Source organism: Enhydra lutris, unplaced genomic scaffold (assembly GCF_002288905.1).
Source record: "Enhydra lutris kenyoni isolate GAN:26980312 unplaced genomic scaffold, ASM228890v2 scaffoldscaffold109, whole genome shotgun sequence".
In the NCBI taxonomy this organism is placed as follows: domain Eukaryota; kingdom Metazoa; phylum Chordata; class Mammalia; order Carnivora; family Mustelidae; genus Enhydra; species Enhydra lutris.
In genome coordinates, this window is record NW_019154193.1 from 743,215 (window position 1) to 770,460 (window position 27,246).

Below are 27,246 nucleotides of genomic sequence, written 5' to 3' on the forward strand. Positions count from 1 at the left end.
AGGAGGCGGAGCATAGGGCATTTCCTGTCGGTAATGGAAAGGGTAGCTTTCCAGCTGACATCCTGATGCTAAGGCTCCCTCCCCACCTCCTGCTGATAACCCAGTTCTGTGCTGTGGCTTTGGGAGCTGTTCCTGGAAATTCAGCCTAGAGTCTGCTGCTCCAGCCCTCCCAACAACCCTGCAAGCTATTTAAGGCCCTTCTGCTTAGGTCAAGTAGACAGTGGTCCAGTTTGCAACAGAATCCTGACTCAGACATCATCTGTCCTCGGAAAGGAAACCCTAATAGTCCTTTAGCAAACCCTGCAGCGCTGCGGGAGGCGAAGCTTCTAGTCTCACCCAAACATTCCCGGTAAGCTCTTCCTATGGATTCTAACTTCGACCAATCACCTGGTTCAGTCCTCTCATGCATGGCCTCCTCATCCCGGACATGTTAGCATGTCATTTAATCTCCCTGTGAATGAGCCAAGGCAGGATCTCCCAGTCTTCTGATTTCTGCTCTTTTATTACAGCAAACTGCCACCAGCTGTTTTGCAAGAAGATGACTAATTTATGAGAATGGCTCAGAGTATTTCTGGCTGTGTGTTTTAATAAGGTCAGTGGAAGTTTAAAATATTTATTTACTATTTTTTTGGAATGAGTTCTCATAAGCTTCGGTGGCTGGATTTACTTGCCCTTAATTCTCGAAGCTTCTGTTGCTCTGTGATCAACGGGAACAGAAAACGTTTAAGTGAAGCAGAACTTAAAACATACTTTTGTCTGCTTCTCTGCCTACTTGTGATCTCTCTCTCTGTTGAATAAATCAATAAAATCTTAAAAAAAAAAAAATACTTTTGTCTCCGCAGCCCCTTCTGCGGAAATGAATGAATGAAAAAACAAACAAACAAACAAACAAACAAAAAGACACTGATGACTTCTTTGAAAGAAATATCAGGAATTTCAGAAACTGGTAGGGGGCCGGGTTTGAAAAAGAATTTTTTTAATTGAATGAGTTGGGTTTTTTTGTATTTTCCCCGGTGTGTTATGTAATGTAAAATCAGGTGTGGAAGATGCCGAAAGAGAATGAAATCAGGTTAGGTACAAGCAAACAAGCAAAACAAAACTCTAGTTTCCGGACCGGCCATTCCAAGTAAAGTCGGGAACAAAGTAGGCCACCTTCACCCATTTAAAGGACTGTCTACCGAGGGCTTTCAGAAACCCAGGGCACCCTTCGAAGGGAGATCTTGTCTAAAAATTCATTTTCATCTCATTCCTTGAAAATTTAATGAAAAGGATTCTACACCTGCTCAAGAGTTTCCGTCAATTCCCCAAGTTTCTCTGTGATTCAATGTATCAAATGAGAAACAGGAGTCTTTGGATTCTGTTAAGAACCTAGCAAGGCGACAAGAGCCAATTCCCAGTCCTCCTGCCTTCAGATACTCAAAGACCATGTTTCAACTGATCGGTCCACTTGGCCAGAACAGGAAGAGTCAGTATGAGAAAACTCTGCAAGCTGTTTCAGCAGATCAGAGAAGCTGTTGAAATAAACAACCTCCATGTTATAACAGGGATGCGTGCGTGAGTGTGTGTACAGCATGTGTGCGTGTGCGGGGCGGGTAAGGGGATTCACAAAACAAAGCCTGGATTGAAGAACCATAGAGAGGAGCTATTGGTTTTATTTCGTACAGTACTTCCATCATAAATAGATTTGAAACTCCTTTACACCAGCCTGTCGTACGGTTGTCCGGGATCAACCAGTAACAACTCTGGCAAGAAATGAAGTATTCCATTTTCTCTGTTCCAAGGAAGAATAAGCCTCTGTATTCTACAAAGGATATTAAGAAATGTTAAGCATATAGCCAGGTGTACTGAAGCAAACTCATTAAATACAGGAAAAGCTTCAAGGTACCACTACTGGCTAAAGATTTGTCCTGTGCAAACTACCACCTCCTAAAGACAGATGTTAGATTTGAAGGTCTATCTGGAAAACAAAAATCACACATACGGAAAGTCAAAGTGAGCCTTGAAAATCCCCTGAATCACCCAGAAGCACAGTTTACATGGTTTTGAAGGTACAACCGTATACAAACCTACCATCCTTCGTAAGCCTAGTGCATTCGGTTTCCCTAAAGCACTGAGTAAGACCCTCTTTCTCCAGGGGCATCTCAGATGACAAAGCTACCCTGTGCTTAGGCACTGTGTTGAAAACACCAAGAGTAAGGCACATTTCCATCTGCTCCCAGAATGTAAAACTGTGATAAAAACAGATAATCTTCACACCAAAAAATATGTGTATAGGGGCGCCCAGGTGGCTCAGTTGGTTAAGCGGCTGCCTTCAGCTCGGGTCATGATTCCAGGGTCCTGGGATCGAGCCCCACACCAGGCTCCCTGCTCAGCAGAGAGCCTGCTTCTCTCTCCCCCTCTCCCTGACACTCTGCTTACTTGTGCTCTCTCTCTCTCTGTCAAATAAACAAATAAAAAAAATGTGTATAACTCCATTGTAAGTACCATGTATCTTTAAAACAGTATCTAATTTAATTTTCAAGAAAAATCCCATCTTTGTTATTATCCCTTATTTTAAGATTTTATTTATTTATTTATTTATTTGACAGACAGAAATCACAAGCAGGCAGAGAGGCAGGCAGCTGCGGGGCGGGGGGAGGGGGGAAGCAGGCTCCCCGCCTAGCAGAGAGCCCGATGCGGGGCTCGATATCAGGACCCTGAGATCATGACCTGAGCCCAAGGCAGAGGCATTAACCCACTGAGCCACCCAGGCGCCCCAATTATCCCTTATTTTAGATGAAAAACTTGACAAGGTCGCCTGGATTGTAAACAGTGAATCTGGGCGGCAACTCCAGTTCTGTTTGACCATGGCCTTTCTCAAACTGTCTGTATAAGGCATGGGTGTCCTGGAAGGTGTACCAGGCATATCCAAAAAAAAAACAATACTGACGGTATTTCTTCTTAAAAATGATTTAACATACGTTATTAAAAATACTATCAATATTTATTTCATTGTTCTTATTTTTATCCAATAATCTGCTCCTAGGAAGTAGCAGCCCATACCTGAGAATGGCAGACCATTGGACCCAAGGACCATGTCATAGCTCACAGCTGGTTTACCTCATCTATCTGTTGTTATAATTTAAACATATATATGCACATGTGTCTGTAATTACCTTTTATTTAAAAAATGTTATCAAATCTCTCCAATTCACTGGTCTCCTTGTTTGGTCACAGAATGGTCTTCAAGTGGTGTTGGTTTTCCACACACCTACCTCACCATACAGGACACCTGGCAGTTGCGTCTATTTTGATCCAAGAATGTGTGAGCTCTTGTACATAACTCAAAGCAGTCAAAAGTTAACTACCTCTGGGGAATGCCACATTACACCACTGCTACCTTCCCAACTGGCCGATCGGTATCCGTAAGGAAGATCGGTCATGTCGATCACGTGTCTGCAAGGGCTCTTTCCTGAAAAACTGAGTAAAAGCCCAGCTCCGGACCCTTCCCAGGGCTGGACAGACTTCTCCCCTAGGACTCCCCTCCACCCACCTCACTTTCAGACTCCAAGTCTAGCTACCTGAAATTCTGTCCCTTGTAGGTCCTGTCTCTGTACCCTTGCTCATTCTATGCCCTTTCTGGAACACAATTTTTTTTTCCCAAAATATTTTTTACTTTTATTCATGAAACGAATCTAAAAGAAGTCTGTAGCTCTAGAGTGAGACAGAAATTAAAGTTAAGTCTTTTGTCTCCTGGGCATCCATGTTTTTCGGAACTTCATTTTTGAACTTCAATATAAGCATACAGATGACATAAAAACAAACAAGGTTTGGAACACAAGCATTCAGGTAAAAGGACAGTGGCAAAGAGGGGCAAATTAGGAAGAGCCACAGTACATCCCTAAAATGGACAATGACCAGGCAAAACGAAGTGGAGAATGCTGGCTCCCACACGCCAGTTTCACCAGGAAAGGACTTGGACACAGATCAATTTCACCCACTAGGAACCTATTCTTCCTCTGTATTCTATTTGAGTTTCTGTGCCTCCGATACGTAACATAAATTTACCTTAAAGAGCCTCCCTTCTGGTTTAAGATTTTAGTAACAGTCAGCAGAAGTGGGCACGGATCTAAGCAGAACCTACAGACAAAGATACTGGGCAAACGTCAGGGCCTGATACTCTCACCCATTTAAGTGAGAATAAGGGACCGACAATTATCTGCTCCATTCCAAGACATGCCCTGACCTACGAATATATTCCATAAATTCCATGATTTAAAATGAAGAGAGGGCGCCTGGGTGGCTCAGTGGGTTAAGCCGTTGCCTTTGGCTCAGGTCATGATCTCAGGGTCCTGGGATCGAGTCCCGCTTCAGGCTCTCTGCTCAGCGGGGAGCCTGCTTCCCTCTCTCTCTCTCTCTGCCTGCCTCTCTGTCTGCTTGTGATCTCTCTCTGTCAAATAAATGAATGAAATCTTAAAAAAAAAAATAAAATGAAGAGAATAATCATACTCAAAGGACGTTTATATTTATGACAGGAAACAGAATTATATGCTTGATAGCATCTGCCTGGAGAATGCAAGAGAACTCAAGAAAGAGGAAAATATACAAAAGATGACAGTTTGCAATGAAAGGCTGAGTCTGAAAAGTGGTATTAGCAATCTAATAACCCCAATAAAATATTTTAAAGCAGAACAGACTCAAGAGAAAAAGAAAGGAGGGCATACTGGGAAAGTCTCTTTGAATACGGAGGAAATAAATAACGTAAAGGTGGGATTTCGATTCAGTGGGCACAGGATGGCTTCGAACATACATGGTGCTGGCGGTCCATCCGGGAGAAGACCCACACCTCATATCGGACTGAACAAAGAAAGGCAAATCAAACATCTGACAGAGAAACAGATAAAGACACAGATAGAGAAAAGGTGATAGCCTCCTTCTGCAAGGGGAGGGGAGGGAAAATCTTAAAACAAAAACCACCCCAGACACAGTAAAGGAAAATATGAACAGACTGCGTCACAATATAAATTTTTCCACGAGAATAATGGTAAAGCCGTAAGACCCATAATGTACTGGGTAAACACACATCCCTGATAAGATGTGACTTACAAACGGAGAAGAGGAAAAAATCAGTCCACGAAAAAATAAGCAAAAATGCTAAATGAGCAATTCTCAAAAGAGGAAAAGTAAATAATTAACATGTAAAAATTTCTCTAGGAAAATGCAAATTCGAAGCAAATTTTTTGCTTATTCTATTGGCAAAATTAAGCTAAGGCTGTGTATAAGCAGGCACTTTCATCAAAAAGTAAAATGTCACAAGTCTTAGATAAGTAACCTGGTAAATCTATTAAAATCAAAACTGCGTATCCTCCAAGGTAGTGATCCTACCTTTAGGAACCCAGCCTATGAAAATAAAAACAGATCTATAATGCTATGTGTGTAAGGACTGCTATTATGTGATTATTGGGAGAGAAAAAAAAATCTAGAAAATATAACCTTGATGTTCACGAAATATGACAATATTTCAATATTCTAGGGCACATCCATCCTCTAGGACACCACACAGCTATTAAATTGAGTTAAATTTGGGGCACTTTGGGGGGCTCAGTTAGTAAGCGTCCGACTCTTGATCTTGGGGCAGGGGTCTTGACCTCAGAGTTGTGAGTTCAGGCCCTACATTGGGCTCCACACTGGGCACAGAACCTACTTAAAAGAAAATAAAATAATAAAAAAATGAATTAAATGAATTAAACTTGTAAATATTGACTTGGAAGGATGCCCATGATACACTGTTAATATAGTTTATAAATTTTATAAAAAAATATAAAAATGAACTCTATGTATTTATATGAGTAGAGGGGGAGGAAAGAAAAACAGACACACCGTGAACACTGATTACCTTAAAGAGTGAGTACTGGAGAGGGAAAAGAGGAGTATTTTTCACGAAACACCTCTGTTTTGTTACCAGGACACCTAAGCATTCATAAGTAAGAAGAAACCCAATACATCAAATCAGCAAGTAACCTATTTATTTTTACAGTTTGACAAGATAAGCCAGGACCTCAAATTCCACACTAGATTGTTCGGGAAACACTGGCATTTGGCTTCAACAATTTATGCAAAATTAGTTATCTTTGCTCCTTGCTCTTTTGTTCCAAGACTGAAATCATTTTAAAAAATTACATTCATATTTAAAATAAGCCTCCTGTCTACAACTCGTATCAGAAGCCCGGCTTGCTTCTGGCTCAGATTCTAGCTACAGGACATGGCTTTCGAGTTCTGATACCACCTATGCTAGAAACCCCAGGACAGACGGACATGAAGGCCCCGCACACATGTGGCCAGCGATGACAAATGAGGCAACAGACTCTTCCGAATAATAACGTATTTATTTAGCACTTCATGAATGCCTTCGTATAAAAATATTTAACGGTACCCAGAATACAGACAGATCGGGATACTCAATGCGAGTATAGCTGTGTATCTGAAGTGGAGGCGATTTTCCTTTTGTTTACGTTTGCAAACACCTGGCAAGTGAATGTGGGATCATTCCAAGAAAATCTCAGTCTGAGGTAAAGAGCTCCCAGTAGGTGTACTGGACGGTGCCAGCGAGCGTCGAAGCCATTTTCATGGAAGAGGCACCAATCTCCTCTCTTCTACCACCAGGCGAAATTTTTCTAGGGATTCTGGGCTCTCCAGCTGGACATGCCCAACTGTCCTCCTGCGTTAAAGAGCCTTCCTGTTCCTCACGCCCTCGCACCAGACAGGAGCTCCTGTCCCGTCCTGAGGACATGTAGCAAAGACCTGCCACCAGCTGGAGGGCACGGTTGCTCCTGGAGTGAGAGCCGAGGGAGGCCGGGCCTCGTGGAGCCAATGAATTAGGTGCAGATCCTGACAAACTATGTACTTCCCAAGTTCAACATCCCACTCTGAACTCTGGACCACTCTGAGTCATCCACTTCTGGATTCAAAGTCTTTCCGTTTCTGGGTTAAGTTTTATTCCTGAGGCGCTGGTTGTGGTTGTTCCTTAATTTTTAGTCCGATTCCCAAGGGCACGGCCACCACGTAAATAAACTGGCTTGATGACATCCTTTTTGGTCAGCCAAACATCAGTTTGCGTTGAGCCCAGTGGAGATTCTTGAAATCCAACCGACTTAGTGGTGGCTTGTTTCGGATGAGGTAACGACGTCAGATCCCAGCTGGAAAGGGCTTGTTCAGGACTTGATAGAAAGGAAGCAGAACCCGCTAGCTTCTTCAGAACGAGACGGGACACAGACGGCTTCCTGGTTTACCGTAAGTAGTGTTAATGCCAAGATTATCAGGTACCATGTTCAAGAGGAAGCACAGAAATAAATTCCAAAAAATAAGACACAGGCATGGGCCGCATTCACCAGTGCGCTGCACACCCTAGCTGCGTACAAAAAGTGAGTTTCACACCATGCTTGTACTTTGTCTTTTTCAAGAACAACTTCATCTATGCTCCAAACAAAAGACTGCCGAATCTTCTGAGAAAAAGAAAGAAGGGGGGAAAAAAAGAGGGAAGGATCATCTTTGATCATGCAATGAGTTGATTCCAAAATGTAGAAAAAAAGGGAAAGAGACTTGATCGCCATGACTCTGTTGTGAAACAGTGGCTGTTACAAGGCGACAATCTGGCTCTTTGTAAAGAGGTAATTTCTCTCCCACATTATTCCCCCCTTCATATAGAAATGGCTGTAGTTTCCCATCATGGCAAGGGCTGGGCTGTCTTTCTTCCAGCAAATGCTCTGCTAGCTGACAGAGACCATGGAGCTGTGGAAACAGAAATGGAGGGGGGGGGAGAGGCTGGTAAAGGAGTTACTTGAGGCAACACGATCTCAGGCTACAAACAGAAGAATTAACAGTGGCCACTGACCCACAGGGAAGAGCTAATATCTAGAACAGGACCATCATGTTTTAATTCCTACTCCTCTGAATTTTTTTGGAAGTCAAAGGTCTTTAGACAGAGAACATGCCAAGGACTTCAAGACACCACTGCTAGGCTCCTCTCCCTAGACCTTCTCTGACAGATGACTGTACTGGGGAAGTGGAGATGGCCAGGGTACACAAAACCAGGCTTCTCTGTAATTTATGGAGCGGCTCGAGTTTCCCTCTGCTATCCTAGACTCAAGGCCAAAAAAAACAGAAAAAAGGATTTCTTTCAGTATTGAGGCATATCGGTCCTAAAGGCCTAGGGGAAGCTCATGTCCACGCTTTTCAAAGCAAGTCTGTGAGGATAGGGAGCAGGGGAGCGGACACAGCTCATTGTGATTCCAGGCTCTGTGTCCAATGCCAGCGACGCGGATGCCAGCTATGAAAACAGAAGGCGTCAAAGGGCTGTGCTGGGAGCCCAGAGGGCCAGCTTCCACATTGAGGGCGAAAAGTGTCAGGGGCCCCTGAGGCTCAGGTTAGGAACCCCCACGAGGACTGGTCCCCTTCCGGCAGGGCTAGGGATGTTGTATCAAAGCATCTGCAAGAAGAGAGCTGGAAGGGGTATCTCGGTGACCCCGAGAACCTACACGGCCAGCTCCCACACTCGGCATTTCAGTGACAGCTCCAGAACCCCCAGCCCGCGGCTGTGACACACGGCAGCGGTAAGGACACAGAGAGTGGCACAGGCAGGCGACCGACATTAGGGCAGGATACATTGTGCACACAGAGTTAGAGCCGATTTCAGAAGAGTCTGGCAGTGATGGGCCACCATGCTGCTCGCTTCAGAGGTGACCATGCAGGAACCAGTGGGACAAGCTAGGCACATTCTGAATCTCAGACCTTTTGCTTAGAAGCTCCTACTGCTAATTATGCACCGATGTTTAGTGTTTTTTTAACCATCTCTTTCTTTTAAGATGTTTTCCATGGATGTTTATGGTGTCATAGGATGAACGGTAAAAATCGAGTAAGTCACCCTAAAAATAACTGTCTTTAGTGTTTCAGAATGAGAGAGAAAATGCATATCGGTCTTCCCCTGTTACTTTCGAGAAGCCTGTGTCATGCACTCCAGGTCAACAATGTCCTTCGTGTGGCCCATCAAGGCACTGAGGGGAGCTGCGTCTGCATGTTCTCTGTATCTGGAGGTGAGGCCCCAGCTCTCAACTTTCCTGGAAAAAGGCTTGATGTTTTAATTTCGGTAGAAGTTTGAATTGTAATGGCTTGCTCTTAATGGCTCAAGAATGGAAGAAGCCAGAGTTGAAAAAATTATTCATTATCCTTTCATCCATTAATTTCTAAGTGTCCAGCAAAACAGATCACTTCCAGGTCCATGAAAGCTACACTGGCTTGTTCAAATTTCTGGAAGAGAAAGAGGAGGTCCATGGCCCAACTAAAATGTGCAGATGCCACGGTGTCCCGGAGGTTCCAAGGACTGCACTGGGCAGATGGAACGGGGGCATGTGAGTTCCTGATGCCCCCATCAGAGAAAGGTCAGCTGAGCAACTAGTCCCAGGGAACAGAGGAGCTTCTGGGGGTCTTCAATCATGACCCACCCTATCTCCTCATTTGAGGGAGGGAACAGCTAGGTCTGGGAAGGAATTCTTGCCAGTTGGTGGCAAAGACAAGACTAGAGCCTCGTCTCCCCATCTACTCTTCATATCGGTAATTCTGACTCCAAAACAAAAACCCTTTTCAAAACGTAATAGGATGAAGACTGCTAATGGGCTAATTTTTTTTTCTAGAATTTTCTAAAATCCTAGGTTAAATAATGTTCCACAGTGTCTTAGCTGCTGAGTTCTCGGTAATAAAGGCTAACCTGTATACACGCCGAGCCCTGTCATTTGCCCACCTACGAGCCTAACTACATCCCCTCAAATGCCTGTATTTCCAAAGTGCGAATGCAAATCGGCTAATCCCACGTTAGGATCAAGGTTCTTTTTCAAACGTTCTTACCTGCTCTTGGTTGTACTTGGAGGACCCCATCAGGGAATTTTCTGCAAGTTCTTTGGCTGTGGCTGAACCAAGAATGCCTTTTGAGTTCTCAGGATGCGACTATCAAAGTCAAATCAAGTTTCAGTCGAGAACCCATTCAGCCAGGATGGAAACTCTATGTCACTTCAGGGCCTTTGAGGCGTGAGCTGGTTGCAAGTTTTGCCCATGGGGCAGGTTTGGGAAGTGGCTGAGCCAGGAGCAAGTAACTTTCAGAGTCAACTCTTTTGAGGGGGCAGTCTGCGGAATCAGGGAGGAAACGGGGTCCGGCTGCTGTGTGAAACCCCGCCCAACACAACGACGGGCCCCAAACACACTGATGCCTGTGGGGCTTCAATAGTAGGCCACGTGCTGGGCTGGTGTCAGCCCTACGATTTTGAAATATGTTGTGATAAGGGATTAACTTGCTGGATTTGGGGAGGAGGTTTGCAAATCACCAGAAAATCGTAAGAGAAATACACCATGTTTATTAAAAAAATAATAAAGGGACCCTATGTTTGAAGATGCGAATTATCTTATATGGACACTAAACTGTCAAGGTTTGTGCAGATTTCCTACAGCATCAGAGTTCAAGTTGTATGATCTGGCCCGTATCTTTAGAGTCTAGGTAAGAAATGCAGCAGCTTGTACAATAACTACATGAATTTGGAGCTTGTCTTTGACCATTTATCTTTACAATAATCTAGGCAGGAAGCGTTATGATCTGGTTCCCCTTCCAAAGACACACATCATAAAAGCAAGACAAATGGACAAATTACACAGAAGCACAAAAGCAAACGAGGGGACCTCGTGCTCACTTCAACAGGGGGCCCTCTCAAGTCTAGTCTTTTGATTCTCCTTCCTCTTTAACTTAAAATTCACAGGCTTTGGTGGCCAGAGGGTGTAGGTGTGACTATAAAATAATGATCTTGATTCAAGAGTGAAATCATGGAGCCAGCTACACACATCTCATCTGAATCCTTCTCTACAGCCTGTTTTAAGCGTGGAGCCCAACGTGGGGTTTGAACTCACAACCCTGAGATCAAGACCCGAGCTGAGATCAAGAGTCCAACCCCTAAGTGACTAAGCCACCCAGGCACCCCTACAGCCCATTTTATAGAAAACTCTTACACAAAGGAAGGAGGGACTGACTGCAGCAAGTTTGCTAAGAGAATCGAAACAGAATTCTGAGAAGAAATCTACTTTTTCTAATGTCATGAAACTCACAACAATACATCAGACCCAAAGGCCCCAAATCTAGCCAAAGAACAACCCCCCTGATCCCAGAAAACAGGTAATGAGAGCCAACTGTACAAATCAGCAGTCGGAACCTACCGAATCTGATTTTAAAATACTCTCTTTCATATCTGAAAGACATCTGAAAATACAAAATAATTTCCTAATATCCAAGCATCTCAAGGTCAGGGACAGTTATTCCTGACCGGAGAAAAGGGAACGCTGCATTCGTGAAGGCCTAAAGTACTGTTTGTCATCTCGTCTGTGAACCCTTTACATTTCAAATCATAATGGGCTTTGAGCTCACTTTAAGAATGTCTTCCTCTGAAACATCGCCGTCAGGAAGAGCTTCCTGGGACAACACACCGTGTGATTTCCGTCCCTCGGCACAGAAAAGGAAAGTCACGTGTTAGCCGGAGGTGTTGTCTACGCTCATCCTTCTTAATAAAGTGGGCTCTTTCAAGGCTTTGGAGGCAGCGTACCGGCGCTGCCAAGGGAGAAGCATGTCCCTGGGTCATGAGGAATGGGTCCTTCAGCTGGTGGCAAGTCCCCAGGGAGGAGGTCCAGCCTTGCCCGCGGCACGAGAGGGATCCACGGAAGGTGTTTCCGTGGCCCGTGGCAAGTGTGTGGTCCCTGCACTAATAAACACCGAGATTTAAGGAGTGTCCTAGACCTGCTTCTATTCTTTATGCGTAGGAGGCCACTTGGCTAGAACCTCTGCACATATGTGAGTGAAGGGCTTTCTCACTGCCTCGGGCCAGAGGATGGCAGTGGCCCGGCCCTGCACGGACCACTTCTGGTCATGTGGTGGTGGCAGCAGTGGTCGGGTGAGCTTATTAGGAAAGTAAGAAATTCTGCACAGAGAGACACAGAAGCGCCACGTCTCTAAACGGCGAAGGCTCATGCACGGTGAGTGAGGCAGCGGCCAAGCGCAGAACGGGTGCCCGCCCGCCACACTCGCAGCCGTGGGCCTCTGTCGGGACCGACCTGCCGTGGCTCTGCATGTCCCCCAGCTCCTTCTGCAGCCTGGCATTCTTCTCCTCTTCCTCCAGCAGCCTCCGCTTCACGGCGCGCAGCTCCTGCTGGGCCTCATACTTGATGTCATTGGCCACTACCACCGCCGTCTGGAGGTCTGCCTGGAAGCGCCGCCATTCCTCTGTCTCCTCCTGAAAATGCCAGAAGCCACGCCGGTGTCAGAGGCCGGCTGGGGAGGACCAGCCAGAGGGCCCTTAGTGGCCACTGCTGCAGTGCCGTCCCACCACCAGGAAAAGGCCTGGCACGGGTGGGAAGGACACAGTCGTGTTATTGGCATTTATCCTGACACTGAAAGGCTGGCTGGATTTTGTCACCTGCCGGCATGACCCTGTGGTTCCGGGGCCCACAGGAAGGTGCTGAGAGAGCAGGCGAGAAGAGTCAGTAGGGTCTTTTTCTCTTTCTTTTTCTTTTTTTTAAGATTTTTATTTATTTATTTGACAGACAGAGATCACAAGTAGGCAGAGAGGCAGGCAGAGAGAGAGGAAAGGAAGCAGGTTCCCCGCTGAAAAGAGAGCCCAATGCGAGGCTCGATCCCAGGACCCTGGTATCGAGACCTGAGCCGAAGGCAGAGGCTTTAACCCACTGAGCCACCCAGGCGCCCCAGCAGGGTCTTTTTCAAAGGGTCCCAAACCAAAGGCGGGGACACGCTTAGGGAAATGACAGGGAAGGCTCCCTTGTCCCCTGCTGTAGCCACATCTCACCTTTATCTGCTTAGTTAGGGTCTTAAGCTGCCTTTCCAGGTCTGACTTCTGCTCCTCCAGCTTCATCACATTGCCTGAAAAGAAACAAGTCAGACAGGAGTTAGAAAAGGTGCAAGACTCTGGGGAGAAAGTAAGCAAGGTAGCAAGGGAGGAGCTCCAGATTTAAAACCCATCCCTTCTGCTAGAAATTCCATCCTCAAGACCCTGGAACCCGGCAGCTAGAAACTAGAGGTTCTCCCAACACAGAAAATGGGATGGTTTGGGCAAAAAGCGATGTTGAGTCAGGTTATGGTCTCAGACGGAACAAACAGGCAGCACTCCGGGAAGAGGTCGAAATAGCCTCTCGTATTTATTACACTCACTCCCGGCCTCCCTGGTGGTTGCGCATTACGGATCTGAATGTCCTTTATCGCGGTGACGTGGAGGGCTTTTGTATAACACAGAATGTGACTGGCTACTACCACGGTGACTTTCAGACCAGTTGCCAGAGTTGTGGTTTTTAATTGTAGTTAAACCACACAATCTCCTGGGAAGCCTTTCCAAAGCACACATGTTCAAAGCCCAAGATCGTGACCCACAGAGCGGAATCACCCATGGGGAGACAGGATCTGGGGTGTGTGTGTTTTAATGCCTCCAAAGGGACCCGACGTCTCTCCCTAATTAAGAACATTCTCAGTCCCCTTCTCTCTCTGCCTCTGAGGCTTCCATGTCATTTCAATTGAAATCTGGTCATGTCCATTACCCGGTTAAGATTCTTCAATGGTTCTTCACGATTCATTCCAAGGCAGGGGTTGTCTATTAAGGAAGTGAATCAGAATTATCAGAGAAGCTTCAAACACACAGTCAGGTCCCACCCCGGCCATTCTAATTCAGCACGTGGGCCTTGGGACTCTGTGTTTGGGGGTCAATGCAGCAGAATAAGAAAACGCTCCTTCACTTTTTAGTTTTCTGTCTCTCTCGAGGATCTTATAGGGAGGAGTGACTGGTCTCAGGCTGGATCTGTGTGTCCCTGGACCTCCAAGGGAAAAGACATCTTAGTAATGCCTTAGCCCCCTGGATGGAAGTTTAAAAGCTTCTCAAAAGATGGCCAGTCTATGTTATTTTCAATCTTGGACATGTTATGATACAACCATAGGGAATGGTGTGACATCTGCTCCGGACATTAATTCTAAGCTGGTTTTCTTGGTGGGTTGTGCTTGACCTTTAAGGCTTTGGGGACAACACAGTCACATTCTCATGAGCAATACATCACAGAAACAAAGCAAAACCGGACTTCTCTTTTTGGCTTTATATGCTCTTCAAGTATGGTGCTGTGTGTGGAATTACACACTGTCAACTGTGGTGGGTTCTGGTTATCATCGCAAGCGTCATTCCTGAGAACTGTCTCAATGATGCTGACCCTGAGTGCTGACTGCTTTTCTGCTGTGTATCACGTCCAATGAAGGATGGAACTCTGGCACCAACCAACCAATCAAGGTGTTGAACATACTGTCAACTTTCACTGTTTACAGCTGTTACGTAAAGTTGCCATGCATGCCGAATTCGCGAATACCGAACTTTGCTCCTACCGGGAAATACAGGGTTCGGTTTCTGCAAGCCCCTGATCACATTTTTATCAAAGGAGACACTACTTGTGTTAGGTAGGTTCGTTTGCCAGTGTCCTTGTAAAAAATAAATAAATAAATAAATAAATAAAAGCCTGTCCCATTGGTGCTGGAAACCTGCTTATTACCCTTTTCTTGCATAACACTCAGTAGATATTTTAAAAATTCTTCTGCAGCTTCCTCATTGACAGAACCTGCCTCACCTGCAAGTTTTTACCTTTTCTCATGCTGTGAGGTGTTCCGAGAGCCTTGAGAGCGAGCCAGCACCGGCTCAAAAGGGTCTAACACTTTCCTGACCCTGGGAAACATGACTATAAGTTTCTTGGCTTTTGGTTTCACAACAATGTAGTCTGCTACTTTTGTTTTTTTTAACCAGACCTCATCTCGTGAATCCACAAATACAGCTGCTGTTCCCACCTTTTCCATAGCTTCGTCATGTGCCACAGATTTTACTTCAGCCTTTTCCAGAGCGGTGAATTTCATCTTCCTTTCTCTGGAAGTTTTCGTTAACATTGAAGTTACAGCCAACAGCACTAAAACTCATGCTTCAACAAATGTCATTTAACACTTGTTTTCTCTATAAGGCACATCCCGGCTTTCCTGCCATAGCGACCTCAGACGTTATTTCAGGACTACATCTGGGGGCCATTCTAAACAGTGAAATCGCCAAAAAAGGGGCACAAAAATATAAAAAACATGGCCTTAAATAACCATGAGAAAAATACTTGTTTGCATTATGAGAGCTGAAACAAGAAGGCAAAGGGTTCCCTCGTTCAAGCTGAGCTGGGAATGCACTTTGGGAAACTAAAATGTTTTGCTGCTCTTCCATGCACGTCTGCGAATGACGTTAAAAGTGCCCTGAGTGTTGATCCTGGGGTTTCAAATACATTCAGGCTAGCAGGTGAGTTCCCAGATATGAATTCCACAAATAATGAGGATGGGTTATACAAGCCGGGGAACTTCTCAGGCAACCAACTATGCTATTTTTAGCAACGGTGAGTGCCACCAAAAGCTCTGCGCATTAATTCTTTTGTGACAAAAGCAAAACACATTAGATGTGATAATTTGATAAAGCTTATTTGGACAAAGCAGACAACGTTTAACTAATCCCTTTTAATGTCTTTCCCTATTCAAAGCGTACAATGAGTTCATAAAGAAGCCAAATATTGGAGCCTCTTCAGTAATGAGGCAGCCGATGGCTAGAAGTTACCTGATATCCTGGCTTCAATGGGACCCATGCTAGAGTGGTTTTCTCCCTGAGCCCAAGAGCACACACTGCTCAAATCCACCTGACCGTCTGTCACCCATCTTCCTGCCCATCAGATCCGAAAGACAACGCTCTGTCAATACCCAATGCACGTGGGCAGTGGTGTTGCTCACGCACAGCACTTGACACTCCAAACTGTGTTTGCTCTTTTTCACAATCACCTTGTGCTGCTGACTCACGTTCCACAATCTTCTCTTCCCCACCGCCCACTCTTCCAGTCAACGAGGTTAATTACTCTGCCTTCCCCAACCACCATTCTTCCCACAAGACTGCCAACACGTGGAAGGAGGACTTTTCACCAGCATTCTCACAGACCCTCCCAGGCATTCGGTTCGCATCAGCTCAGTCCTGACGCGCGTCTGGCCAGGGCTCGAGTTCACTTACTTTCCAGCTCGCTGATGAGCTGGTTGTTATGTAACTTGACAGCCCGATGCTGTTCCACCTGATCTTCCAATTCAAATATGGTCTCCTTCATGTCTTTAATCTCCGCATCACTCTCCGATGCTTTCTCTTGCAGTTTCAGGCTGGTTCGGCTCAGTTGTTCTGCCTGATGGTCACATATCTCCTTCAAGTAAGAATAATCCTTTTCCACCTAGAATGAAAGGGAAGGTTGCCTGGTCAGTTTAACAGGAAAGAGCTCCTTATCCATCAGTGTCAGGCTCATCCGAGCAATGGCAGAGGAAGCTCTTGGCATGTGCTATATCTGGAGTCATTTCTATATTCTTAGCCTCAGGAACAGCCAAGGCTATAAATATACAGAGAAGCTCGATGTCTGCAAACGGCCAAATACGGTGGATTCTGTGTCCCTCCCTCCCGACAGGTGCCCTTCTGTCCTGCAGCTGAGTGCAACAGCGCCTCCCTGGGAGGCTCTGGTACTGCAACCCGGAGGGAGGCTGCCCTCCTCATATCCGCTATGGAGCAGCGCCCTCTGCTGGGGATCTAGGAACAATGCCCCTGAGACCCTACCCACTGCCTGCAAACGCCAAATCTTTTCAGCCATTAAGCACTAGCGGTTATACTGTTCCTTTAGAGAAATGCGACATTAATGTGATGGAGAGAACCAACTGAAGGCACGGAACAGAAACATGGGCATGCACCAGACACAGAAGTGGCACAGGACAAGCACTCATTTCACCTTTTCAATTGTGAATCATTAAACATTTTATTCTATTTTTTAAAAAAGATTTTATTTATTTACTTGTTAGAGAGAGAGAGAGAGAGAGAGAGCGAGCGAGCACACAAGCAGGGGGGAACAGCAGGCAGATGGAGAAGCAGGCTTCCTGCTGAGCAGAGAGCCCGATGAGACTCGATCCCCCAACCCTGAGACCATGACCTGACGGAAGGCAGACGTTTAACTGACTTAAGCCACCCAGTCTTTCCTCGTTAAACATTTTAAATACACAGAAAAGAACCCAGAGTGACAAGATAACCATGTGCCCAAATGGACTCCACAGTAATTAAATTTTGCCACATTTGCTATTTTTACTTTAACAGGATTTAGTAAAGTCCCCACATTCTCTCCCACCCCAGAGAATAATTTGCATTGCCCCAAAAGTGGTGTGTGGTTGTTGCTTGAATGGTTTTTCACTTTTACTGAGTATGAATGTGCCCGTGATAACACACAGATAGCAATGTTTTGTTTTAAAATGTTTTATTTTTTATTTTTACTTTTAAGGAATCTAATCTCTGCACCCAACGTGGGGCTAGAACTCACAACCCTGAGATCAAGAGTCACACTCTCCACTGACTGAGCCAGCTAAGTGCCCTGTTTGAAAATTTTTATACAAATCATATTATACTATAATTATGTTTCTTCAATGTACTATTACACTGTATTATAGTATATGGTAATATGCTTTCATCCTGAACCATACTATACTTCTTGTGCTTTTATAAAACTTGTTTTTAACCATGTTTTTGAGATGTATCCACACTGATCTCCACAACATTCAGTCATTACTTTAAATGTTTCATAGCATTCTGCTGTCAGAGTATACCAATTATTTTAGTATGAGCTATGCCCCTTTTCTTAAGATTATTTATTTATTTATTTGACAGACAGAGATCACAAGTAGGCAGAGAGGCAGGCAGAGAGAGAGAGGGAAGCAGGCTCCCTGCTGAGCAGAGCCCCCCCCCCCCCCGATGTGGGGCTCAATCCCAGGACCCTGGGATCATGACCTGAGCAGAAGGCAGAGGCTATAACCCCCTGAGCCACCCGGGTGCCCCGAGCTATGCCCCTTTTCTATAGTCCTTTAATTCATGTTACCAAATAGCTATCTATCTACCAATTAATGTAAGCCTGGTACCTAATGATGTCTTCCTAGATTTGGGGGGCACCTCCGTATACATGGGGTCCCCCGAGTGAACATCCAATGAATGGATAAACACATTAGACAGCAGGATTGCACTGTTTTTCGGCTGGGATGCTGTGATCAGGAATAAGCAAAGAAGGTAGGAAAGGAAGGAGGAAGGGAATAAGGAGAGAACCGGCATGGGAAAGAACCAGAGCTTAAGGGTGCGCACTGTTTTGTGCAACTGGTATTTCAATCACAAAGGTGCGTAGCTCGGTACTGCAATGGAAAATGCGTCATTGTAGCTGCTGTGGGCCATGGAGGGGGTCAGGCGTTGTAGACACGAGAAGGCTGACGTCCGACAGCATCTGAAAAGCAGCCAAGGAAGGTGGCTTGTGAGCCCTGCCTCCGGAGCCAGACCATGGCTTTTTGCAGAGCTGGTTGGGCTCCGCGCCAGGGAAGCCTGGGGCTGGGGCCCCCGCTCACCTGGCGTCTAGAAACACGCATATTACTCCGGTGGGACTACTGTGGGTCAGGAGTGAAACTGGAGGGTGTAACCAGGGAACCAGAAGGTTGGGCACCCTGAGGGGGGTCTCCACATGCAGCTGAGGCTGCTGGCCTCCCACGGCCCCAACCCAGCTCTGCCTCCTACGTGTTGGCTGGCCAGGATCACAAGCACCAAACAGTACACAGAGCGCTGGGGAGAGGCCCCTGGGATGTGCATTGTGCACGGCTGGGGCCAGGGAACTCTTAAGTCAGCATACTGATGTGTGTTTCACATCACACACATCATTCTTTCTTCTTAATTTGGGAATCATTCTCTCAAGTTTAGCAATATTTTCCAGAAAGTTCTTTTATGAAAAGCAACAACAACAACAGCAACAACAGAAACCCTTAAGTAACTTCACAGTTTCTCCCTGCAGGAGCTTGCTGGGTAGTAGCAGGCAGGTATTTTTATATTCATTTTACAGGTTTTTAAAAAAGATTTTACTTATTTGACAGAAAGAGAGATCACAAGCAGGCAGAGAGGCAGGCAGAGAGAGAGAGAAAGGGAAGCAAGCTCCCTGATGAGCAGAGAGCCTGAAGCGGGGTTTGATCCCAGGACCTTGAGATCATGACCTGAGCCACTTAAAAAGAAGTTAAGCCACTTAAAAGAACAGTCCAATTTACCAGGCAGCTAGGGCTAGCACCGTGTACTTCCATGACCCTTTCGGGCTCTGGGTTGCCATCCACGTGACTGGCCTTCCCACTGACCAGTTTTTTGTTCAACAACTGTTCTGACAACCAACAAGGTGATTTCCAATGTCTCCTTTTCATTAAAGAAATCACTTTCACACATTGCAAGGAAGACCTCTCCTCTCCAAAAATCAACTTGCTCTAGAAACAGGGCGTGCCCAAAGGCATTACAGACAGACTCAAATGAATTCCTCTGCTGAGCCCCAGTCCTTCCTGGAAAAGAGGTGGTTAGAGCCAGCCCCAGAGATAGATGGCAGCAGAGACCACTCAGGACTCCCCCTGCAGGGCTAAATCTGGTCTCCTTCCAGGATGGGGGACGCAAGGATAGGCAGGGTGGCTCAGAGGCAGACAGGGCGAGAACCTTTCCCCAGGCCTGCCAGGCTCTGAAACCAAGGAAAAGGTATTGTCGTCAAGGGTCTGCACTTCCAGCCTCTGGAAGCTACTGGTGTCACTTCCAGGGTCGGGCCAACCTTTCTGGCCTGAGAACTAGATGTTCTCTTCCAGTCACAGCAGGAATCTGCTGTCCCCACCCCCACCGTGACCTCCTACTCTCCTCAAGATTCAGGCTGTAAATCAAACAAAAGGACATGTCCTGATGACTCAGGTTTTCACTGTGAATTTTTCTAGTGTGTTCGCGGCAAGTAAAATTCTCCTCATTCACTGAGCCTTGAGAGGTGGTTTTCTTCAGAGCAAAAGGCTTTGGTCTTAAGACCAGAATGTGTCGGGGTCCTTAGATCTGCCTCCAGAATTCTTCTATCTCTTCTTCATTGCTGTGTAAGTAGGAAGCAGCACAAATCAGTGAAGAGGAGTTACGAGCTCTGGGGTCAGACCCAGCTTTGAACCCTGGCCTTCCTCATCAATTAGCTAGTCACCTAGCCATTCTCTGCCTCAGTTTCTTCAGATGCAAAAAATTAGATGACGACAGTACCTCTAGCACAAAATTCTGATGATTAAATGAGATTAAATGATCTAAAGGGCCAACGAGTGCCTAACACAGAAAAAGCAGTAAAATATTAGTTATTAAAATACCATAATTTTATTTTTTAACATATTGATAGAATTATAGCAGCCTCTCCCCTAATTTGGTTACAAGTGTCTCTAACTTTCATTTACTTATTCAACGAGTGCTTCCCGGATACCTAATATTTGGAAGAAGTCACAATGTTAAAATTACACAGCTGATCCTTGAATATGGGGAGGGGGGCGATTAGGGTCACCGACCTACCCCCCGCCACAGTCAAAACTTTATGACTTTACTAAACCATAACTTTTTAACTCCACTGGAACTTAACTACTAATAGCCTTCTATTGACTGGGAAGCCTCACGAGTAACATAAACAGTGGGGTTGAAGTATATTTTGTATGTGATATGCATTATGTACTGTATCCTTACAATAAAGGAAATCAAAGAAAATGTTATTTAGAAAATTGTAAGGAGAGAAAATTCATTTACAGTACTGTATTCGCTGGAAAAAACCCCACATATAAAAGGACCCCTGCTGGTCAAGGGTCGGCTGCGTCTAATACGAAAGTGAAAAAACTTGCACTGAGGGTTTGTGTGGTTTCACCAGGAGTAAGAATGTGTTATTTTTGTTGTTTGTTTTTACATCTAACTTGGTTCCTCCAAAACTCCTTTTGCTTATTAATTAATTTCTGGCCCTGTTCTGAGTATATACTATTGCTGACGGAGAGCCATGTTTCATTCATGCTGGCCAAAACCTGAACTATTTTTTTTTCTCTTTCTTTTTTTTTTTTTTTTTGCAGTGCTGCTCTGCCAAGGGAGAGGAGAACATGCTAATTTAGTTTACACTTTTGTTATGGAAAAAGAAAAATGGCTATAAAGCACTCAGAGAAGAGGGTAAAAATCTGTATTTCACTTTGGGAACTTTCTAGACTTTTCAGAGGAGTGCTCATGGATGGGCTTCCCAGAGTGCTCACACCCAGGAGAGACAAAGGCTGGGGTTTGCAGAGGAGTCCTAAGGTCACCTGAAGGGAAGAATGGTGTTCAGGCCTAAGTCAGGGAAGATATTAATATGTCTAAAGGGACAAATGGGCCCCTCAGAAGGGAAGGGGAAGTCAGCCCAGGAAATCCAGAAAGGGGGGACCACACTGGGTCCACAGGAGAAGTAGTGCCCCCCACCCCAAGTTACATGGGGGCACAGGGAATGGGAGCACAGATCCTGTGGGTCAGGGTCTACTGGCAAGACCACTCTTACTCAAACATGGGATGTCTCCTGGCCAAACCCTCAGGTTCAGCTCCCACCCCCCTGCACAAGGTTGCAAGAACAGAGCCCTAGTTGGTAGTAGTGGGGGGGGGGGTTGGGGAGCGGAGGGAACTGCCAGTCACGGCGACATGTGACTGCTCTGTGTCCTGGGCCACATGACTGTCCTGTCTGACCTACTAAAGGACGAAAGGGCATTCTGGCTCTACAGAGGACACTTCCCAAGCTCCAGCTCCTGGTGCACAGCAGGCTTCAAGCTCTGTGCTACCAGACTGGGGCCTGAGGCCCAGTCCCTGAGCAACGGCCCACCTTGAAGGCTTCCCCTGCAGAACTTGCAGGCCTTTCCCCAAGCTGTCTGGATAAGTGTCTCCTCTCAACTTCCTCGGGAGAGCTGGAAAGCAGGCTCTGTCACACAAATTCTTTTCCTTTTCTTTTTTTTTTTAGAGAGAGAGAGAGAAAGATAGATCACGGGTGCATGCACAAGGCAGGGGTGGAAAGGGAGGGGCAGAGGGCAAGGGAGAGAATCTTAAGGAGGTTCCACGCCCCACTTGGAGCCTTAGATCACGACCTGAGCCAAAATCAAGAGTCAGACACTTAACCCACGGAGTCACCCAGGCGTCCCCACACAAGTTTCTTACTGCCTTCTTCCCAGCACAAAGTCACCGGACTCTGGTCCGCCCAGAGAACTGATAACTATTGTCAGCCAAAGGCAAAGGAGAGAATGGGGAAACTGAGCTGAGGACCACTGCAATGTCCGAGTCTTTAGCCTGAATAGTTCAACCTTAACCGACTCTCCTAAGAGTACCCAGTGCGTGACGCACGAAGGGGAAGGGGTCCACACGTTCTCCTGATCTCCACCTATACAGATTTTCCAATACTTCTAACCTCCTCCAAGATGCCAGGGTCGGGCAGGGGGCTTCCGTACAGGTGATCCCAGCTGATCTGCCATGGGGACAATGACCACACAGAGCTGAGGGCATGTCCTTGCCACATCTTTCTCTCAAATTCTGTTTTTGCCACTTGTGGCCAATGGCCCCCCTAATAAGTTGGGGCTGGTGACCAATACTGGTCACACAGGGATTACTGTACCCCTAGTTTTCCCCAACCGTTCACAGCAAGTGTTGCTTTATAACCTCATTTCTCCTCTGGAAGAGACACCTGAGTTTCTATAGTAAGAACTAAATCTCGGCGTGCCTGGGTGGCTCAGTCGGTTAAGCAGCTGCTTTTGGCCCAGGTCATGATGTCAGGGTCCTAGGATCGAGCCCCGCATCGGGCTCCCTGCTCAGCGGGGAGCCTGCTTCTCCCTCTCCCTCTGCCTGCTGCTCTGCCTACTTGTACTCTGTATCTGTGTCAAATAAATAAAACCTTAAAAAAAGGGGCACCTGGGTGGCTCAGTGGGTTAAGCCGCTGCCTTCGGCTCAGGTCATGATCTCAGGGTCCTGGGATCAAGTCCCTCATCGGGCTCTCTGCTCAGTGGGGAGCCTGCTTCCCTCTCTCTCTCTCTGCCTGCCTCTCCGTCTACTTGTGATCTCTCTCTGTCAAATAAATAAATAAAATCTTTAAAACAAAACAAAACAAACCTTAAAAAAAAAAAGAACTAAATCTCTAAGGACACCACCTATAAGCTTTTGACCTTGGGGGCAGGGTGGGGTGGGTTGGGGAGGGGGGTGGTCAGTATTTTCTTTTAGAACTTCTGGGTTTCAAGCCATATAAAAATATTCTAACTTGAAATCAAGATCCTAAACAACTGAAAATCTCAACGTCAGAAAAACAGAAACCTGGACTGCATTATTGTCCAGAAAACCAGGAATCCCATGGTGTATCGCTTCTCGGCCTTTTGGCTAAGATCAAGTTTAGGAATCCCATGCTATGACACTCTGCTTGCCTCGGGCCGGGGCAGCCATGTGCGTGGCTTATAGGAGACTGAGCCACCCGGACTCTGTGGAAAGGAAACCCCTCCTCAAAGTCATACAGAGGCATGGTTTATAATCACACAGTAAGCAGCCAGCAGAATGTTCCTACTGGGTATCAGAGAAGCTGACAAGAATGGAGATAAGAGCAGAAGACAAAGAAAGGAGAATAATAAAAAACCTCCGAAATCATCACAATGACTATAGATGTCCTACCAATTTTCCATTTACCGTGTGAGGAACAGATCCACCCTGTACACCCCACCCCCCAAAAAGTACATTTTAATCAGGGCACCTGGGTGGCTCAATGGGTTAAAGCCTCTGCCTTCAGCTCAGGTCATGATCTCGGGATCCTGGGATCGAGCCCGGCACTGGGCTCCCTGCTTAGCGGGGAGCCTGCTTCCCCCTCTCTCTCTGCCTGCTTCTCTGCCTATTTGTGATCTCTATCAAGTAAATAAATAAATAAATAAATCTTTGAAAAAAAAAAAAAAAGTTCATTTTAAGGCTTTTCAGAGGCTCTTCTCACAGCATCTGAATCACTTAACGTAACTTAGCCAAACTGGAAACTTACACGGACTTACTACCACTATCAGATCACAGGATGGTTTGGTATTGCTTTTCCTCTCTAAAAACAGGTGATCTCATTTTCTCATAATATTCACCTTCTGCTGAGAATTATAGCGGATGAATGCAGAGTTCAGGTAGAAGCTGTTCATCACCAATAAAACTGCTTGGTGATGAGCGGGACACTCACCCTGACATCGGCTTACGGCAGTTAAACATGAGAGCTCTACGCGAAAATGTCTGGTGAGGTCACTGAGAACCAAAGAATTAGAATTTACCCTGGGAATGCAAAGGTGAATTAACACTAGACTACCTTAGAAAATCTGTTATTGTAATTTATCTCATGAACAAGTTCAAGCAGAGAAGCATCATGATCACATAAAAACTATTCTAAGATCATAGCTGAGGTCTCAGATCTACAGTAGGTGTAGAACAATTCAATCTCCAACCTTTTTAAAAAAAAAAAAAAGCAAGCAAAATACTTGTATCACTCAATAAAAGGTACACAACAAAATGCCTACAACAGGCATCCTTGATAGAATGTTGAAGGTGCTCCCTTTAAACAAGGCAAACATCTATCTGGACAGCAGGGTAAAGCAGACAGGGGCCTGCCCACGGTCACAGACTGAACCATTAGCTAAGTCAGGATGACCTAAGCTTTCCACCTGCCAATCCACCACCTTCCTTTCCTTCATGATGGTTTTGTGCTGAATGTGTTCCTGCTTCTTTGGGGGCACGAGTCCCTTACACCTTATAAACTTGAATTCATGGCTGCTGGTGCATTCGTCAATATTCTGCTTTGGGGCTTCTACAGTAAGCTTCCAGTCAGCCTAGGAAGTCTGGGTTTTTATCTTTCTGAAGGTAACAGAAAAGGACATAAAGATTAGCACAGGTTCCAACTCTACTGATCAGATCTGCACACATAAGACAGCACAAAATTAGGGGCCCCTGGGTAACTCAATCAGTTAGGCGTCTGCTTTTAGCTTGGGTCATGATCTCAGGGTCTTGGGATCGAGTCCCGCATCAGGCTCTCTGTTCAGAGGGGAGCCTGCTTCTCCTTCTCCTTCTGTATCTCCCTGGCTCATGCTCTCACTCTTAGATAAAGAAATAAAATCTTTTAAAGGGGGGGGGGGGCGCCTGGTTGGCTCAGTCCTGGTCCTGCCTCAGGCTCAGGTCATGGTCCCAGGATCCTGGGATTGAGCCCCACATCAGGCTCCCTGTTCGGCAGGGAGTGTGCTTCTCCTTCTGCCTCTGCCTGCTGCTTGGCCTACTTGTGCTCTCTATCACTCCCTGTCAAATAAATAAATAAAATCTTAAGAAAAAAAGATGGCACAAAATTACAGACCTAGGATCTCAAAATATGTAAAAGACACTCTGTGTGACACGGTGCTTCACACGCTCTTACCTCAGAATACCAGTTAGAGCCTCTATCACCCTACTGACAAATGTCAGCAAGTAATATAAAAATACGTAATATATGATTATAAAATTAACAGTTTGATTTAAAACATGTATGCTGTTCCTAGTACTCCACAGAGAATGCAAACCTTTTTTCTTTTTCTTCAAGTAAGACTTAGCTTATCCCAGAAAATTGTAAACTGTGTTGTCTTCATGTAGCTAAAGCTACAATAAAGGGCAAATTCGTACCTTTAAATGCTTTCATTATCAACCAAGAAATGACAGACTTAAACAGAGAATTTTACTCAAAATACTAAGGATGAATAATGAATGAAAGGATGAATAGAGATAAAAGTTGAAACAAATTAATCAAACAGATTAACAGTAGAATTAACAGTAGAACACTAGATAAACTAATCCAGCCCAGTCTTTGTATTCAAGGAATGTGGAGTGACATGCTTTATCCTTCTGAATAAGAAGATTATTAATATTTTAATTATGTTGATACAAGTCTGTACGCTTGCCCAAATGTGCATTCACTGGGAAAACATCCAAAAAGACATATAGCAAAATGCTAGCAGCATTTTTCTCCAAGTGGTGTCGTTAAAGGTAACATTAATTTTCTTCTTCATGTGTTTCTGTAGTTTCTAAACCTTCTGTGATGAATATATAATTTCATGATCAGAAAAAGTGAAGCTACTGTCTTGAGATACTAGATGATATTTCTTGGTGACATGTACATTTAACGTAATGTCAATCAAAATACAAAGAGACCAAGGAAGGACCGAGGGGGGACTTTAAGAAGGTCACCCAGGAGATCGAGCTTTTCGCAACAGTGATGGTGGGAAACATTCCACAGACCCCAAAACTTAGTGTAAAGCTACCAATTACCAATTTAAACTTCAATTAGGCAGCTGGCTAGTACCTTCTAATGGGACTGCTTCCATACTTCCAATAAGATTCTGTAAATTTAGAACACCAACAATGATTAAAACAAAACAACTCCTAACACCACCTACCACTCAGATCGCCACACGGCCCAATGCCAGGATCAAGTTGCAACAGACTAATCTGAAGGCAGATGAAGCCATAGAGAAAAATCCCCTGTGAGCTCATGGCACAACTTGTCTCTTAAAACAGTGACAACCCTGTGCTAAGGTGGGAAGTGGCTTCAACCTCTCTCACCTGGGGAGCCTGAACATCACAGCCCCAGAGCCTGGAGGGAACAGGAAACAGGAAGCCACCTGTCCGTACCTTCCCAGCACCACTGTGAGCCAGCAGAATATTAAGAGTTACCAGCAATCTTCATCATGTAACCAAGTTCCAGAACGGTCAAAGGATTATTTTTATTTATTTTATTTTATTTTTCATTTTATTTTTTTAAAGGATTATTTTTAAAACTGAAATTGTGATCATTTAATTTCACTGTGGGTTGGGGAATCTTTCCCAGCGAAGAAGGAGAGGAGAAAAGAGGCAATGAACTCAGATGTGAATGACCCAGTGACTTGATACCAAGCCCTTGAAAGGGATTTAGGGAAATGAGCACTCTCATGGACCTGCTGGTTGGAACAGATCAGGATGGTATTTCTGGGGGGCAAACTGGCTGAATGTATCGAGTGTCTTTAATATGGTCATATGCGGACACTGTAAGCCAATGTTTAGGAATTTTTCCTAAGGAAATAATCAGATATTTTAAAAAGTCTTTACAACAAAAGACTGGAAAAGAATATAAATGTTCAACAAACAGGTGACCAGAAAATTACATATGAAATGTTTATAGAAGAGACTACTGTCTGGCCGTAAAATCATGTTTCAAAGAATAATGATGAGAATATGCTCAGAAAATATTGAATTAAAAAAAAGAGTATGGACAAGATAAGCCTAAAATTTT

General features: G+C 45.2%; 1 protein-coding gene across 2 annotated transcripts in view; it reads right to left on the bottom strand.

The window, feature by feature from the left end:
- The window catches only part of LOC111139475 (sperm antigen with calponin homology and coiled-coil domains 1), a 195,031-nt gene that overhangs the window by 77,292 nt on the left and 90,493 nt on the right, over positions 1-27,246 (bottom strand). The window contains exons 4-7 of one of the 2 annotated variants that reach the window (XM_022491743.1): positions 16,119-16,326; positions 12,864-12,937; positions 12,115-12,293; positions 6,351-7,767 (exon numbers count right to left, since the gene is read on the bottom strand). In XM_022491743.1, coding sequence (XP_022347451.1) covers positions 7,746-7,767; positions 12,115-12,293; positions 12,864-12,937; positions 16,119-16,326 — 483 coding nt within the window. In that variant the 3' untranslated portion in view covers positions 6,351-7,745. Of the gene's footprint in view, positions 1-6,350; positions 7,768-12,114; positions 12,294-12,863; positions 12,938-16,118; positions 16,327-27,246 lie in introns of those variants that run through there. The other variant, XM_022491742.1, reaches the window with a different exon arrangement.